This window comes from Ciconia boyciana, chromosome 10 (assembly GCF_034638445.1).
Source record: "Ciconia boyciana chromosome 10, ASM3463844v1, whole genome shotgun sequence".
In the NCBI taxonomy this organism is placed as follows: domain Eukaryota; kingdom Metazoa; phylum Chordata; class Aves; order Ciconiiformes; family Ciconiidae; genus Ciconia; species Ciconia boyciana.
This window is the reverse complement of record NC_132943.1, coordinates 21,914,785-21,933,807: the sequence shown is the minus strand read 5'-3', so window position 1 is coordinate 21,933,807 and position 19,023 is coordinate 21,914,785. Positions and strand designations below refer to the sequence as shown.

Sequence of the window (19,023 nt, the reverse complement as noted above, 5' to 3'; positions counted from 1 at the left end):
GTGCTACTAGATAGTTAGTGGTATGCAGCAGTTGTTGTAATCTTTCATTTATAACTTGCTTTTTCTGTCCTGCTTTATGGAGAGTGTCTCCATTGAGGCTTACATGCACAATATAGCCATGTTGGATTAGAAGCCTATTTCTTAATAGTAAGCTGAGAAAACAGGGGGTTTTATGTGTTGGTTTTTGTTTTTTTACTGTTGGTGGATTTTTTTAATGTTGGGGGTTTTTCTGGGGGGTGGAAGCTTTCAGAAGGACCTTTGTGGGGTTTTTGGGGGGGAGGGGATGGTGGTGGTGGTGTCAGTTTTAGTTTCTTCAGGATTCACATTCTTTCTTGTTTTCTGATTTGATTTATTATTACCTCTTAGTTCGTAATACAGAAGCCATCAAGACTGCAGAAAAGAGAGGGGGAACATTTAAGTCATTAAACCAATCCATTCATCTTCATAATTTTTTTTCACTCCATTTCTTTCTTGGATAAACTAATTTCCATGAGGTAATGATACAAGTGGCATCAGTTTGCTCCACAATGCTACAGAGTTTATATATTTGCAGTACTTTAAAAAAATCGTGACAATAAAATATGGTCACTGAACTGTAACTTAAGATGTGTTTAATAGGTGTGGGGTTTTTTCCAAGCATGGGTTGTGATTAGGCTGCTAGGGTAAATCATTAATAGAAGAGATTCCTGTTATGTGTTGGAAAAGAACCTTTTTCTGTTTTATATAAACAGAGAGATGTGCTGCAGTCATTGGCTATGGTGTCTCTAGAAAGAAATACTGGAGTTCATCTCAGCCCTAAGGATACCACTTAAGCCTTGCTGAGTAAACCAGTGGAATATGAACATGCAAGTGGAAAGATTGGTTTTCATTCTGACAACATCTGTAACAACTCAAAAAAACTGCCATAAGGCCATAGTGGTATTTGGTAAAATGAACAGTCATGAACTGTTAGTTTTACATATTATAAACTTCTAAACAGTAAATTTAGCCTAAATGCATAGACAGACATAAGTTAGTGACATTTTTCAAGTGCATGTTTGATAACAAGTAGTTTCTGCAGGCATCTCATTCATCACCTTCTGAGTCTACATTCATAAAGTCAACTAGAAAACGATTTTTAAAGTTTTGTAAAGTCTTTCTCCAGGTAATGATAACATCCTCCAAAAGACTATCTGAATGTTCTGGTATATATTTGTCTTATTCTGCGAGGGTGTCTCCTCTTTCTTTTTGTTGACGTTTGTTTCTGCCTGTTTTGTTTCTGAAGATAGTCATCAAAACACAAAGTTGCATAAGTATTTCTTAGACTGCCAAGTATGCCCCTACTTGTTCGTAGGCATGGTGGACTGGTCAGTGGTGTGTAGATGTGCTGACAAACCTCCATCATATTTAGCCCATAAAGGGCAGCATGGCTGTAACAGGGCAGCATCATGTGTACAGCTCCTGTTTTATTTGGTTTTAAGATAGAAGTTGTTCTAATGGCTGTAGATCTTGCTCTCTTGTCTCTTCAGACTCTAAAAGAGTTTGTGCAACCATCTAACCATATTAGATAATAACTGAGTGTGTGTAGACTGATTACAGCTGCATGTATATTAACTGTAGTTTGCATCACTCAATATAGAAAAGGCAAATTTTATATAAGTGCAGTCCTCACAATCTGGTACAACACATACAGTATTGGTTAATATACCATATAGGAATGGGTTTTTTGGGAAAACCTGCTATTTAACTTAATACTGCTACCACCTTGGTGTAGGAAAAAGCCCCTGCTAGTAAGAACTTTTCCTTGACTTAAAAAAAATATTAAATAGACATGGCTGCTTGCACTAAGGAAATCCTTGTGAATTTTCAGCTTACAAATAAAGAAGCAGATAACACATACACACCCCCCCTTCCTTTCTGAAAAACAGAGTTGTAAGCTAAATAAGTGACCTAAGGGCACCAGATAATACTTGCATTACTTACTTTAGCTCTTAGGTAAAAATGAAGTTATGGAAAAGGATCCTGGTGTCCTTCCTTGTAAGAGAAATCTCTCTCCCTTTTTGCTGGTGCATGTTCCTTGGGTATTTAGAGCCACAGATGACATCCAGCTTCTGAAGGAAAAGTACCTTTTGGGACAGCTGGTTGTCAGTCCAAGCGTGGCTGGGCAGATCTTCAGAGTCACTGGTGCTATGGATTTGAGAAGGGTTCACCAGAGAAGGCTAAACAAGAGTCAAACCTTTCATCTGAGAATGGTGAAATCACTTTAAGATGGCACGGATGAAATTATTCATTTTTAAATAAATAAGGGAAGACTTGGCATTCTTGGGCTTTCTGTTCCAGAGAAAAAACATTTCTGTGTTTTCCTAAAGTGCTTTGTGGCTGACATGAAAAATGTCCGATTTCTATAGCTATTTATTAGGAAATTTATCATGTCTTTACTAGCCTGTACAAAGACCCCTTTTTTGTGTCCTTTATCGTGGTAAAGAGTATTTGCTAAGGACTCAGAAGCTATTGTAGCTCAGCTGAAGAGCAGGGATTTGAAGTCTGTGCGTACCCTTGAGTAGCTAATTTTGAGGAAGAGATGGCTTGTGTAACATTAGGTTGCGTGTCCATAGTTAAGTTCCAGAACTTAGTTTCTGCTGGAAAATTGGTAAAAAATAGAAAATTTCCTCAACTAACGTTAAGTTGACGTAAAGGTTACCTAAAAGTTGACCTAGAAGAGGCAGATTTCTGGGAGTCATGGTGTCATGTGTTAATTGACTTCGGAGCTGTTACACTTCATGAGAAAGTATGTCATCATTTTTTTTCCTTTCCAGCACACCCCTACTATTGCGCTCACGCTGTCATCAGAAAAAGTTATGTCTTTAGCCAACTCTTAGCTCCTGGGTAGAACAGGATTGGTCTGTGACATTTTTGGTGACAGAAGCCTATAGCAAATGAAGCAACTCATCTAAATCCGCTTCAGGTTTTTTCTCTTGGGAATTAGGCCTCACAGCACCCTGACCAGTATTCACAATATTTCTGTACTGGCTGGCTGTGGCACCACCGGCTTTGGTAGGGGGGGCTACAGGGCCAGCTTCTGTGAGGAGAGGCTGGGGCTGCCCTGTGCCAGCCACAGCCGGTTCTAGCCAGTTCCAGTGGACCCACTGCAGGGCACAGCTGAGCCCTCCAGCCAAGATGGTGGCGCCTGTGGGAAAAAACATCCAAGAAAGGGCAAAATGCTACATGTGACACGTAGTGTGAGGAAAAAAGTGTGAGAAACAGCCCTGTGAACACCAAGGTCAGTGAAGGAGGAGGGGCTCCAGGCGCTGGAGCAGATTCCCCTGAAGCCTGTGGGACAGGCCATGGTGAAGCAGGTGTTTCTCTGCAGCCCATGGAGGAGCATGCCAGAGCAGATATCCATACTGCAGCCTGCGCTGGAGCAAGTGGATATTCCTTGAAGGAACTGTGACACGTGGAGAGCCCACGTTGGAGCAGTCTTATCCTGAAGCCCTGCAGCCTGTAGGAAGGACCCACGCTGGAGAAAAATGTGAGGAGGAAGGAGTGGCAGAGAGGAACTGCAGTGGTCTGACCCCAGCCCCCCATTCCCCATCCTCCCCATGCCACTCGGAGAGGGAGGAGGTATAGGAGTTGAGAATGAAGGACTGAAGTTGAGCCTGGAAAAAAGGGACAAGGGGGGGGAAGGTCTTTTAGGTTTTGTCTGTGTTTCTCACCATCCAAATCTATTTTAATTGGCAAAAAATTATTTTGCCCCAAGTCGAGTCTGTTTTGCCCATTACAGTAATTGGTAAGTGATCTCCCTGTCTTTATCTTGACGCACGTGCTTTTTCACTTTATTCTCCACCACCCTGCTTCCTTTTGAGGAGCAGGAGTGAGAGAGCAGCTGGCTGGGAGTCTGGCAGCCAGCCAAGGTCAGCCCACCACAGTGTTGTGTTGACAAAGGCTCAACGCTTACCAATGTCAGCAAGCAGGGCTGGATTCCATTTTGTCTCTGTTCATAAAATTGGTGTATTCTGAAGATATTGCGCCCATGGGTGTTAACTGCGCTCTCACTGTAGAAAATAGAAACCTAGAAAGAAGTGATCTATTGAAAACTTATTGTTTGTTGTAATTTAATCAGTTTATTATTTTTAGGTCTTTTGTATCTCTGGCTTCAGAGAGAGTACTGTAACTTTGGGGAGAGTATGCTGTGTTTTTTATGTAAATCTAGAACCCTTCATCAAAACTTCCTTAATTATGGAGCATAGCACCACCAGTTACAATTAAAAATCAGGAAGATGCAAGTCAGGAAACCCAAAAAGGGAAACTTATCAGCCCAATTCCTTTCTGCTTGTGCATATGGCTTTAAATATAGAATGCGTTTATGTAGTACCTGTCATTAGTTTAGCAAGCATAGTATAAGCCACCAGATGGAGTAGTGTTGCCATCAGAAATTAAAAGTGTAATAGAAAGGACATGGTTTTTCTTTCTACTTTTGTAATATAAGTTGCAAGGTTTTTTTAAGGTACTGTGCCAACTTGGTGTATAAATCTGTATGTTAGAACTTGTAACCATTGACTGCAGTACATAGCTGTGTTAACACATTTCTTATTTTTTCACAATAAGGTGTGTTTTAACTTAATTTTTAGGCTAGGAATGCGAGAATGTTTTTCCTTTTTTCTTGTTGTGAGGTTTGTATTAACCTGAGTGGACAAACTGTATGCAATTTGATCCTTTTTTTTTTTCCTTGCATCATAACTTGTATCTGTTTGCCATGTCATTACGTTAGGCAAGCTAAGGTAGCTAATTTTCTATTAAGTATCTGACAATTAATTCAAATACTTCTTGCTAGAGTCCTTTAGAATTAGAAAGGAGGCAGATGATGACGATGCCAAAAACTTTTATTTGGGGATTTTTGTTGCTGTTGCCCTCTATTTTCTGTTTCTTTTTTTTCTTATGTTCTCCTAGGATCTTCTTGCACGAGAGCCTAAAAGCATTTAAAGTTTGCAGAATGAAAAGATGGCACAGGCAATGCTGGTACCACCAGGATCTGACAGCTTCTTCTATTTCACCAAAGAATCTCTTGCAGCTATTGAAAAACGTATTGCTGATGAAACATCTCGTAACAAAGACGAGCATAAAGATGATGGTGGTCATGAAGAAAATCACCCAAAGCCAAGTAATGACTTGGAGGCAGGAAAGACACTGCCATTTATTTATGGTGATATTCCTCCAGGAATGGTGTCTGAGCCCCTGGAGGACTTGGATCCATATTATATCAATAAAAAAGTAAGTGTTTTATGTTAAGAGTGTAATTAGAACACTCCTGTTGAACTATAAAGTGATAAATGCTCTGATGTGGACATAGCCAGAAGCCCTGGTTGAAAGTATTATGCAGTATGTGATATCATGTTAATTATTTTGAATACACTATAAATATGACTGTAACTCTTCTGCTTAAGTTGCCTTTTTTAAAAAAAAGCTTTTATTTTAATGTCTGAGGATATTTTGAGTTAGTGGATTTTGCATTAGATGCCCTTTAATCTCTTTAAATCTGATTGAATGCTGAAGCATTTGAAAACTTCCTCTCTATCTGGCTACTCTGTTCCTGGGGTTTCTAGGAAACATAGATGGTACCTGGGTTCTAGTTCAGTAGAGTAGTTTTTGGATAAAGTGCTCGTTCAGTCATCTGCCAGAACGATTGACTGTCAAACATTCATTGAAATCTCATATAAATATTTGTTTTACAAAAAGTTAAATGTTAAACTCTATTTGACTAGGGAGGGACATAAAAAAAAAAAAAGATTATTATCCCATATTGCCAGCTTCATGTGATGTGATTTCTGTGGATTGGTAACAGCTTGTGTCACTGTCCTGGTTTCGGCTGGGATAGAGTTAATCTTCTTCCTAGTAGCTGGTATAGTGCTGTGTTTCAGATTTAGCATGAGAATAATGTGATAACACACTGATGTTTGTTGCTAAGCAGTGTTTATACTAAGTCAAGGACTTTTCAGCTTCCCATGCTCTGCCAGTGAGGAGGTGCACAAGAAGCTGGGAGGGAGCACAGCCAGGACAGCTGACCCAAACTGGCCAAAGGGCTATTCCATACCGTATGACGTCATGCTCAGTATATAAACTGGGGGAGTTGGCCCGGGGGCAGGGATTGCTGCTCGGGGACCAGCCGGGTGTTGGTCGGCGGGCGGCGAGCAGTTGCAGCACTTGGGTTTTTTTCCCTGGGTTTTGTTTCTCTCTCTCTCTCTCGTTGTTTTCCTTTTCATTACCATTTATTTTTATTATTAATATTATTCTTGTTGTTATTGTTGTTGTTATTATTAGATTTTATTTCAATTATTAAACTGTTCTCATCTCAACTCACAAGTTTTCTTACTTTTGCTCTTCAGATTCTCTTCCCCATCCCACTGGGGCGGGAGGATGAGCGAGTGGCTGTGTGGTGCTTAGTGCTGGCTGGGGTTAAACCATGACAGTCACTTACAGATGCGAGTTCGTTATGCTAGAGTTTGCTTCAGGACCATTGCAACTGTTTTGAGTCTCATGGGGAGGATTTGATTTTTCCAGCCAGTTACGTTTTTCCTGATGATTTCAATACCAATTTCCCAGCAAGTAATCCCTCCCCACACTGGCCTGTGAGGAACGTGAAGACAGTTAACTGGTAGAAAAATTTGAGGTCATATGCCCTCAATAATATGTTACACAGCAAGGAAGTTATTGAAAGTTTCTGCATCATTCTTCTTAGAATCACTTTACATCTGCGTGGATGAAAAGTTTTCCCAGAAATTTTATATAAATGCTGTGGGTTTTTTTAATGTAAAAGAGGATTTGTGGCTCAGTATCAGTTCAGCGAAACAGTATAAAAATAACATTCATGTTAGTAGCCCCACATTCACTTCTCACGTGGGACTGAGTGTAAAGACTAAAACTGTGTACTTTGAGTTTCAATATTGGGTCTGGGTAATAGGCCCAATATAGGCCTGAAGACAAAAATTAAATTTATATATATGTACTGTAATGCAGCTCAGTTTCTTTTATAGATATAATGATAACAACTGGAAAAAAGAGCAAGGGTGATGACTTTGGCAAGTACAGATGAAGAGAAGATGGTTTTATGTAGGCATAAGAAGTGGAATGATGTTCAGAATGAAAGCAAAATTGAGTTTACATTAAAAAGGCAATACAAAATAAGCAGCGAGTGGTTATTTTATTGTGTAAATCAATAAAATGCTTGTTGAATTAAAAACACAGAACAGGTTCTTGAAATGAAGTACTGGATAATCAACAGATTAGTATCTTGCATGTAAGTAAGTGACCAGAGAGCTATATTACCTCTGTAAGAAACAACCAAGTTAAAGCAGTGCTTTTTCTGGTACAGAATGTTGAAGACTAATAATCAGATGTAGTTGTTTTAGTTATTTTAGTTTTTGTTGTTTCAACTTCACGAACACTACTGTCAAATGATCTGTTTGTTTTACAATAGAGTATCATTAGAAAACAGAAAGATTCAATGTTAAAACCTGCTTATTTCCAGATATTAGCCTTTTGGGAGAATAATCATATGTAGATTGAATTAAGATTTCATTAGATGACATTTTCATTGTGCTCCTAGTCAAAATAAAAAATGGTTGCATAAACGGTACTAGTGATGACTGCACAGGCAATAAATGCAGTAAAGCCTTTAAAAGCCAAGGATGTCTCACCTCAAAAGCAGTTTTAAAGTGCTGAAATGGTTAAATAGTTGCTTGAAGTGTCCAAAAATGATTAATTAGGTGCTTTGTTTTGCATTGCCAGCTTTGATCTGAAGTGCAAGTAATATAGCTCAATTAATTTTGAATATTAAAAATGACAATTTTTTAATTCTATTTTTAATGTAATTACATAATCCTGGAAAATGCTGAAATGCAGATTTTGTTTAAGAGCACAGAGACAAAGACGTTATGGTGTTCAGTTTTCATTGCTCATGTGAAAATTTAGAATCTGATATTTGCTTGTATAATTCTACTGAAAATAAATTTGGCTACTTACATCTGTGTAAGTGCAGCCTCTATTTATGGCAAGGTTGCTAACGTGTCCTTAATTTCCTATTTCCTATCCCCCCCCCCTTTTGTTTTTTTTAAAGACATTTATAGTATTGAATAAAGGGAAGACAATCTTCAGGTTCAGTGCCACACCTGCCTTGTACCTTTTATCTCCTTTCAATATTATTAGAAGAATAGCCATTAAGATTTTGGTGCATTCATATCCTTTTCAAGTGGTTTGTTAAAAATTATTACCGGTCTTTTTAAATATTTAATAATATTGGGTTTTTTGGTTTAGTGTTTAAATGTGTTCCTGCCCTTAATTCTTTCTCTCAAAAGGAATCAGAGCTAAGATTTGTCGCTTTGACCCTCTGATTAAATTCAAGAGGAAGAGATGCACAGCATGTATACCTAGATTACAGAGTTAGTGGTAAAGCCGTCATTATTGTGAAACATCTTTTCATTATTTATGACATTTCTAGTGATAGTAAACTGATTTGTATCATATATGTTGTCAGTATTCTATAGCCTGGTCAATTCCTCATGTTTTGTGTGATGCAAATTCAACATTAAAAAAGTATGTTCCTTAACTACAGTCAACGTTCTTCAGCATGCTCATTATGCTCACTATTTTGACAAACTGTGTATTTATGACATGGAGTAACCTTCCAGACTGGACAAAGAATGTAGAGTAAGTATACTTAAATTAGCTAATAATTTTTCAAGTTATTTAAAAATGAAAAGCTAAATTAAGAGCTAGACCATGTAGTTTTACTTACCCTTGTGTGTAATACCAGTATTCTCCTTTTTCTAGCCTGGAGTTTGAGCCTAGCTGTGACTCAAAGCAGCATAGGCCTGCAAGCTCTAGGAAGGAAAGAAGCTGTGATATTGTTAACCTTTTTCTCTGAACAAAACTCTGATTAATACTCTTGTTCAGAATGTTTGTACAAGTAACGTTTTTATGCATTCTCCCTCTTGAACTGTTCCTTTAGCATTTTTATTAAAAAAGAAAAAAAAAGGAAGAAAATAGCCATTCAACCTGAAACTACTGCTTTTCAGTGTGGAAGATGCTTTCTGTAGGCCCTATGAAGCACTTTCCTTTTGTGTAACAACATCTAAAAATGGGACACACACTCTCTTTAAAGAAAATACCTCTGCTGAGGATTGTTGTTTGACATTCTCAAGTCTACCTGGTCAGCCATCAAATAACTTTAATAAACACTAGATTTCACTTACCCATGGATTTTATTTCTGACATGGCAACCATGCTGAAATGTTTATTTGAGCAAAAATATTTTCTTCATGTTAGTCATGATTATTATTGTGCTGAAATTGCAAAATCTTATATGCCAGAAACTGCAAAAATATGTTTCAGATAAATAAATAAATACATCCAATTATCTTACAGAAGAATGGTGGGAAAACAGTCATAGTTTATGTGAGTTTGTAGCTGCTATTACAGTGTGTGTACTAACCACTGGTTTGGGGTGATTTTCCTTTATGCCTGTGACGTATCACTGAATGACAATCTTTAACTTTTGCTTGGATGTTTTATCATAGGTACACTTTCACTGGAATTTATACTTTTGAATTTCTGGTAAAAATCCTTGCAAGAGGCTTCTGTATAAACGATTTTACTTGCCTTCGTGACCCCTGGAACTGGCTTGATTTTGTTGTCATTTCCTTTGCGTAAGTATACAATTTTTTTTAAGTACAATATCAGTTAGAACTTTTTTGAACCTGTAATTGTTTAGGTTATCTTAGCTCATTTAAAATGAATTGTAGTTGAATTGTGTTTCAACTTCTTCCATTTTAATATTTTACACTAATGTAGCACACAGCAGAATTAGTGGACTATCCCACAGTACAAAAGAGAAGTTACTACTGAACAATCAATTTTAAATGGTATTTAAACAATAAAATCAGGGAAATCAATTTCATTTTTAATTTTAATTAAATAGAAATACTTAAGGGTGTGTTTCTTGGGGGAAACTTAATTGAAACAGGAAAATATGAATGCAAGTCTTTCATTTAAAGCTGTCCCTTCCAAAAAAAATAGTCTGGATTACAGGTCCAGGTAAGTAGTATACACTCTACCTTAATTCTGAATAACTGTGATTTAATCCTACAGGTATGTAACAGAATTTGTAAACCTAGGCAGTGTTTCAGCTCTTCGAACTTTCAGAGTATTGAGAGCTTTGAAAACTATTTCTGTAATCCCAGGTAAGAAGTAACTGTGTAAAATGGTAGGCCCTCTCCATCACCTCTGTTTAATTTTGTGTGTGCTGTCATTGTGTTTGTGTGTGAACTCCCCTATTACAGATATGTGACAGAGTTTGTGGACCTGGGCAATGTCTCAGTGTTGAGAACATTCAGAGTTCTCCGAGCTTTGAAAACAATATCGGTCATTTCAGGTGAGAGCTAGGTTAAACACTGAGGCTGACTGGAATTCTATAGAAGCTGAACTCATATTTTTAACAGAAGCATCCAGGTTTTAGTCTTAATTTCAATTTGATTCCCTTTTCTGATTCTCTAAAACACTCGGCCTCAGAGTTTAATACATTCTTGCATGAGAAATGGAATTACATAGCCTGTGTATATTTCCATTTCATGATGTCAAATTTTCTGTCCCACATTAAGGATCAAAATTAATTCTTTTCATTTTTCTCTTACTAATGTGAATGTTACTATTTATCAAAGACATTTGAGATTGAAAATTTCTGTCACAACAAAGTCTGTTGTAAAAGTTGAATCCCTGACAAAGACAAAGGAATAAGATAATAAAGAGTAGCATGGGAATTGCATGATGTGTTTACTACCTTAAGATGCCTATCTTCACCAAACCCCATCTCCAGTTGAATAGGATGCAATAGAATGCAATCATTAAAATATCTACTACAATGCAATTGTGTTCTGTTTTTGTTTGCTGTTATACAACCAATATATTGTGTATTGGAATGGAACACTGGCAAAAGGTTTGGAGCAAGAGGTATCAAGAAGAAAATAAAATGAACAATTGTCTTTACATGTAAACTACATGTATAGAGATCATGAATAAAAAGTTACTTCTTCATTTGAAGAGCAGGTGCTTTGGAATGTGTACCATTCATTCCCATTCATATTTTCAAATTAATTTGTCAGGCACGGTGAGACTTACTGGTACCTTTTTCCTTTGGAAAAAATTTTAAGAGTATTTTTGTGAAGCTGTGCATGATATTTAATAGTGTGTTGGAGTAGTTCACATTGCATTTTAGCTTAGGTAAATATTTAATATTATAATAAAAATCTGACTCTGTTTGCAGGCTTGAAAACTATTGTTGGAGCCTTAATTCAGTCTGTGAAGAAGCTCTCGGATGTAATGATTTTGACTGTGTTTTGCCTGAGTGTATTTGCACTAATAGGACTGCAGCTGTTCATGGGCAATTTGAAGAATAAATGCTTGTTATGGCCATCAGAAAATTCAACATCTTTTGAAAAATACGTAGCTCCGTACTTTAATGGTACAGTGTTTGATTGGACGGCATACATTGAGAATGAAAGTAAGAAATACTGTTGTAACTTGCTAAAATTTTTGTGTATAAACACACACAAAAGATTACTGTTTCATAGTATAGGCTAAAGATAAAAATCAATTAAATAGCATGACAAAGAGTAGGGATTTTTATGTATTGCCTCCCAAACTCACGCTGACATGATTGTTCTTTCCATTAACTGCACTTAGAAACGTATTTATAGGGTTAGGGTGGTTTTAGAATCACGGAATCATGCAGGTTGGACGGATCTCCACAGTCCAGAGCAACTGCTGCTCAGCTGCAGGTCAAGTTAGAGCAGACGGCTCAGTGCCATGTCCAGTCAAGTTTTTAATATCTCCAAGGACTGAGATACCACAGCCTCTCTGAGCAGCCTGTTCCAGTGTTTGGCCAGTCTCACGGTAACTTTTTTTAATATCAATTCAGAGTTTCCCGTGCTCAAACTTTTGCTAGTTGCCTCTTATCCTTCCAGTGTGCACCTCTGAGAAGAGTCAGGCTCCATCTTCATTACAGTCTTTCATGTGATACTTGTAGGTAGCATGAAGATCCCCCCCACACACACCTTAGCCTTCTCAAGGCTGAACAAAAACAATTCTCTTACCCTCTCCTTGTATCTTTAGGTTAAAAATAAGACAGAGAAGCACTAGATAAATATCAGAGATTTCCTAGTTAAGATGTACTTTTATTATTAGGTAGGGGTAAGAAACCTATTGCTCTCTGTGAAATAAAGAACTCACTAGGCAAGTAGAGATGTTGGGGAAGTAAATGGTATTTGTCTGTAGGACGTATTGTTGTTACTAAGGGGGTTGACAAAGACATCTTTATCCAGATATTTTTCAATAGTCTTAATCTCTGTAGACTGAAGTGATAATGTTCAGGCTGGTTCAGATACACACAGATATTTATTTTTTTTATTTGTCATTTTAAGTGATAGCACCAGTAAAGTTGTAATACACAATCAACCATGAGCTGTCTTATAACAACTTTTAATTGCCAAAAATTTGATTCATTTTTATGTTTGTGTTTGTGCTGGAAGTGGATTTACAGGGTATTGCTCAGTAATTAATTGTAAAAGTAGTGTATTTAAGTAAAAAGAAATCAGTAGAATAGTGGATGCTAGCTTTCCTCCTCATTGACCCAAAAGTAAAAGAAAATACAGTTGTTACAGGCTGAGTTTTGATGAGCCGTATTTCCTTACTTACTTAAAAATGGATATTAAAGCTCTCTGCTGTTTTCTGTATTTTCAGATTTTCTTTCTATACTTCTGAATTGTTAAAGTTCTGGAAATTCTGTGACTATATTTACATTTTCTGTGCAATGTATCATTTTAGCTAGTTTATTTGCCTAAGTAGGGATGCAAAAATGGAGTGGTGATAGTGCTATTTATCAGCTTTGTGGGCAATTTTGGCTGATAGCTTATATACTGTAAAACACTTGTGAATTCTCTCTTCAAATACAGTATATAGATTCTCTGCTTCCATTTCCCACTAAGTAGCAATCTAAAACTAAAAGACAGAACTAAAATCTTCCACAATGTCAGTTGCTTCCTATGCTACAACCATTGACTTTGCTGGGAGACTACAGAGTGCTGATGCAGGCAAGGCAGTTCCATCTAGTTGTGTTTGTATTCCTCCTTTCTCATATAACCTGTTCTTAATCTTTTGTATGTGTCAGTTGCATTATAATTTCACTGGGCTCAGTTGTGGGTCCTCCTAATACTTCTTCCAGCATTTCATAGGCCAGTCAGCTGTGACTGAGTGTGATACCCTCTAGTGGCTTTTCTTAACATCTGTGCGTTTTCATTTGTTAAGGAACAAGGCCAGATTCACTTTTTGAAAAGATATGCACAGATCTTGGATCCACACGTCAAAGTATTGGCACCTGGAATTTAGATCAATATGTGAACATTCAGAGTTTTGGCCAGCTCTGAAGATACTATGGAAGTAATAGGATTATAATTTTTCCAACATTGTATAAGTACTGTTCTTGAATGGTAGGATTTTGGCATCACTAGATTTGATTTAAGTGTTCAGTTTAGAATCCTCCTGTCTTCATATATTCTTCATCCCGTGGGCTGTTTCTGACTATTTAAATACTACAATAGTGTTTTACCCTATGAAAACCAAAGCCTTTTGTCAGCTTGAAAGGTACATTGAGAATATTAATTGAGGATGGCAGAAGATTAGTTTAGTTGGGATAAGAGTTTTTTCCAGATCTCTGTCTCTTTTCCAGATCTCAGTGCCTGGCTATCCTCATGGTGCAAAGTTTCTCCTTAAAACTAGTCGGAACCTCTCTTGTTTCAAATTATGCCCATTGTCTGTCATTCTCCTGCCACCCACCAGAGAAAAGAACCTGGCTCTGCCCCTTGATAACCTTCTTGTAGTTGCTGGATGCTTTCTACCAACTCCCCCCACAGCCTTCCCTTCCCCAGGCTGCACAAGGTCAGGTCCCTCAGCCTCTCCTCACACGGTGAATGTTCCAGCCCCCTCATGACCTTGGTGACCCCCTGCTGAACTTGCTCCACTTTATCAATGTCTTTCTTGCTTTAGGGGGGCAAACCTGGACACAGTATTCTAGGTACAGTGTGATGAGTGCTGAGCTGAGGGGGATAGTCCCTTCCCTTGCTCTGCTAGCTGTGCAGCTCACTCTGTTCATGCAGCCCAGGAGGCTGTTGCCCTTCTTGGCTGACAGGGCACACTGCTGGCTCACCTGCACCTTACTGCCTGTCTGCCAAGATCCCCAGTGTCTTTTCTGCAGAGCTGCTCCCCAGCTGGTCAGCTCCCAACCTGTTTCATTGCAAGGGGCTCTTCCCAGGTACACAACTCAGCCTCTGTCTTTGCCAGATTTTCTGTGTTGCCTGTCAGCCCATTCCTCCAGCCTGCCTAGGTCCCTCTGAATGGGGTCTGCCCTCACTCATATCAACTTCTTCCCCAATTTGTTATCATCTTTCTATCTGTATTCTTTTTTCTTTTTTCTTTTTTTTTTTTTAAGGACAGCACAGTTGGTAATCATTGATAACAAAATATATTCCTTTATTTCTGAAGGCTACCACCTTATAATTAAAAGAAAAATTCTGTAAAGTTGTTTATAGTACAGCAACTGTTATAACATTGTCACTGGAACATCCATCTTCCTTTTGAATGCTACCTTCATATTGTCAGTCACAGGATGCGCTAGTTAATGTTGCTCTGACTTCAAAACTGTTAGCCAGCCATTGTAAAGAGTTCCATTTTAAATAAGATAGGCTTTAATTGTCTGATTACAATCTACCTGCTGAATAAGAGAAGGAGTTTTAAGCTTTGTGCTTTCTTTCTGTCATTTATTGAACAACAGATATTGGAAGCATATTCAGTGTTTGCTATGACTCAAGAAGAGAATACACAATTCATATTGTTCTAATCATAGTTCTAGGATATTATTTTTACATTGTGTTTTTATTTTATTCTTTAATTTTGCAACTTTACTTACCAGTATGGATGTGCCAGTATTTGGAAAACATGAATGGGAGATTATGAACATTCAAACCATGATAACTTGAACATAGGTTCATCCTCAAAAAAATAAATAAATACTCCTTCCATTTATAATCATGTTGCTTCCTATTTTTTCTTTAGGTCATTTCTATCACGTAGAAGGACAAAAGGATTATCTGCTTTGTGGCAATAGCTCAGATGCAGGGTAAGGTACACTGAAAATTACATACTACCTGTCTAAACAAAATGTAAAAAATATCACTCTAAACTTAAAAAGCTAATTTAGCTACCTAACTTCACAGTCAATAATATGTGGTCATGGTAAGTAAACATTTGAATGAGTAAAAATGTTAAATGAGAAAATACTTTGCTGTAAATTTCTTTTCAAAACTTATGTAACTAGAAAATTCCATTTCAGCAGGTAGATACTGTGTTATCAATGACTTAAGAACATACTGCTTTATCATGGGTTTCATGCCATTTCTCATCTCTAAAATAAGCATGGGGCACTGGGACTTGTGACCAACTTTTGGGAAGACATCTTCAGGATTCTTCTGTCTGTGGACTGCATGCATGGCACTGTCTTGCTCTTTCTTTGTGACAATTCTTTGTAACAAAATCACATAATTCTATATTCTAATGTTATATCAGTCCCTCCCTTGGTTTTGGTTGGTTATGTCTTTTAAATCTTTTTTTTTTTTGGTAAACATTTCGTGTGTATATGTAAGTAACTATCAGATAATTTTGTGTGTGTGTGTGTAAATATGCATCTAATATACACACATATATGAAAAGAAATCTTTATAGTGTATTTATATGGAGGTTTTGGAGGCAAGAACCTCTTCTACCCTTCAAGAATGGAATCATAACTGAAACAGTGTGCCCTCAGTTGATACCAAGATTAGATCACCTGCTATCAAAACTGATATGTACGGTTTCAGGAGATAAAAGTATCACTATGATGGTTATTTGCTGTTGAAGAATTGGTAGAATTTGTTAATTTCACTTGACTAATTAAAAAACCTGAAGAAACCAAGAAATCTGGAATGCCAACCCTGCTGACAGACAAAATTCAGCATACACTATGTGTACTGACTTTCTCTTTTTTTTGCATGGAAGTATTCACCTTATGGAATCTGTGTTAAGTGGATATGTTGTTTCCATTGAAGAGGTATCTACAGAGGTAATACCAAACTGTTGGGAATAAGTTCTATTTTGTGTATAATGGTGAAAGAAGGTAGGAAGAAAGATTTTCATTTACTTGTTTGCTCTTTTCTGGGTTCTTTTAAAGAACACTCTTTTAATTTCCTCACTAATTTTTAAAATGTTGTAAGCCACGAATAGCAGCCCCCTTCACAGATTATATCTAATGAACCTTCCTTAGAAGCTCAAGGTACAATAATTTAAAAACAATTTTAGTGTTACGTGATTATTTTATATGCGTTGCTTTACTTTTTTTTTCTTTTTCATTTTTTCCTCCTAGTAAATGTCCAGAAGAGTTTATCTGTGTGAAAGCGGGTAGAAACCCCAACTATGGATATACTAGCTTTGACACATTCAGCTGGGCTTTCTTGTCACTGTTTCGACTGATGACACAGGACTACTGGGAAAATCTTTATCAGCTGGTGAGTGTATGGTAAAAATTGTGGTTAGTGTCTTAGTGGCCCCAAATCAAACATGGAAAAGCCATTCATATTTATATTACATACCATTGCTATTGTTAGCAATTGAAAATGAACAGTATTTATGAAAGGAAGCAAATTCAGTTGTAGAATTAGACATGGGCGCTTGCTGCAGAATCTCACATGATTTCTGAAGAGGCAAATGAGGGTTTTTTGATCCTTTATTTAATTTTTACAGTGTATGCTTCGTTTTGTGCCTCATGATAAGATCTTATTTTCAAAAACTTTAATATTGAGTTTAAATTGTAAAAACACTCTCTGACAGCAAAATCTGTATCTTAATTTCTGTACTTTGAATCCTGTTTTAGATAACTAAGAATGCATGTCTTGATATAAATTACTTTTCTTACCATAGCTTTTCATTATATGGTATGTGAAAATCTGTTAATTATAATAAATATTATCTTTTAATTATTTAATCAATTGTGCCGTCTTTAATTCTTTTGGTTATTTCAAGGGGAAGGCATGCTAGCACATGGTAAGCACACTAAGCATCCAACCTGTGATGTGTGATTTACATTAATTACTCTGATCCTACATCCTTTTCAAGTTTATTAGGCATTAAAAGAGGTTTTTCTCAAAGCAGCATGATCCTTAAACATGTTTTTCACATATATGAATGCTCCCTTTATTTTGATTGCTTTGTAATTTAGAAAGCTTGTATGATCTTATTACAGAAGGAAGAACAACTCAATAATAGTTTTGCACTTTTCAAATTCAGTAAATGCTTATGAACTGCAGAACTGATGCATGTCTTCATCAAATGGATCATTTGTCTTCTTCTCCTATAGACTCTACGAGCTGTTGGCAAAACATACATGATATTTTTTGTTCTGGTCATTTTTCTGGGTTCCTTCTATTTGATTAACTTGATTTTGGCTGTGGTTGCCATGGCCTACGAAGAACAAAATCAAGCAACTTTGGTTGAAGCTGAACAGAGGGAGGCAGACTTGCAGCAGATGCTTGAACAGCTGAGGAAGCAGCAAGAAGCAGCTCAGGTATTTTCTAACAAGAGTTTGAGCTTTAATATATTGCTTTGCATACTATTAATTCAAAACAAAACCAATAATTAAATTAACATATTAAAAAAAGGTCATTCTTTTACATACCTCACAAGTACTTTAGACTGCTTTCTTTATGGCTTTTTATTGCTTTTTAAATGTATAATGACTAAACCGTTAATGAATTTCTGAATTGAGAACAAAAAGTACTCCCCAAATCAGAATAATAGTTTTTAAATAAATATTTCTTATCTAGGGGTAGTATCTAGTAACCTGTCATGATGATTTTCCAGATTCTCAGCTTAGAAATAATTGCAATACTTGTGAAATACTTGTCAAACCTTGATTAGAGGTTAAAATATTTTTATCCATAAATTTCTGACTAATTTTTGCTACTTGTGTTATCACCAGTGAATCAAAGACTGGAATTAGTACCCCAGAGTTTTTTCCTAAGAGCAGCTTAAGGAAGCTGCTACTTACAGTTAAAATTAGTTTACTAAATTAATACAAACTGAAGTATGACTCTGTTTAGCTCTTTTGTTTGCAATTGCATTCACTCTAATTAATATTAAATTTAGTAATTTTCAAGTATTTTCTGATGAACTTTGTGGCACAATGCTGTACACAATGCAGGCAGAGTCCATGATATAGATGCAAAGTACAACTCCATTTGAACGGCAGCTTTCATAACTGCCCTTTTATTGTAACTCATATTACAGAATTCAGTTTGAAGTTTTGCACAAATCCATCTAGGCTTTTGTCACACATCTAGAAGTAATTTGATAGAAATCTTAGGAACAAGGACTATAGCTTTCTTTAAAAAATGGTGTGATTTGTAAAGCATCACATTAAATAATTGTTGTGGCAGGCAATAGCAGCAGCTGCAGCAGAGATGACTGAGTACAGCGGTGAAAGTGGGATTGGTGGACCCTCAGATAGTTCTTCAGAAGCATCTAAGCTTAGCTCAAAAAGTGCCAAAGAAAGGAGAAATAGAAGGAAGAAAAGGCAGCAGAGGGAGCTCTCTGGAGAAGAGGATGACACAAAGGATGAAAAGCTTCCAAAATCTGAATCAGATGGCAGTATCAGAAGGAAAGGTTTCCGTTTTTCTTTCGATGGGAACAGACTTGCTTATGGGAAGCCGTTCACATCACCCCACCAGGTACTGTGAATAGTGCAGTTGTCATTTTTGGGGTTTGTGAGATAACTGTAATATCCAACAAACTTCACTGCAACTTTGCAAAGTAATACAACCAAGGAAAAAAAAAAGTTGCATTATTGCAAATATTGACTTACTGTTGGAATTATTTTCTAGAGTGTACCTAAACAAGTGTTTTGATCTCTCATTTTAT

The 19,023-nt window shown here is 36.9% G+C and overlaps 1 protein-coding gene across 1 annotated transcript in view; it reads left to right on the top strand.

Moving 5' to 3' along the window:
- Positions 1-19,023, top strand: part of LOC140657256 (sodium channel protein type 2 subunit alpha-like) — a 97,059-nt gene that overhangs the window by 41,052 nt on the left and 36,984 nt on the right. The window contains exons 3-12 of the mRNA XM_072874004.1: positions 4,927-5,247; positions 8,090-8,208; positions 8,590-8,679; positions 9,549-9,677; positions 10,120-10,211; positions 11,291-11,527; positions 15,133-15,196; positions 16,475-16,616; positions 17,465-17,671; positions 18,543-18,833. Of these exons, the coding sequence (XP_072730105.1) occupies positions 4,978-5,247; positions 8,090-8,208; positions 8,590-8,679; positions 9,549-9,677; positions 10,120-10,211; positions 11,291-11,527; positions 15,133-15,196; positions 16,475-16,616; positions 17,465-17,671; positions 18,543-18,833 (1,641 nt within the window). The 5' untranslated portion in view covers positions 4,927-4,977. The remainder of the gene's footprint in view (positions 1-4,926; positions 5,248-8,089; positions 8,209-8,589; positions 8,680-9,548; positions 9,678-10,119; positions 10,212-11,290; positions 11,528-15,132; positions 15,197-16,474; positions 16,617-17,464; positions 17,672-18,542; positions 18,834-19,023) is intronic.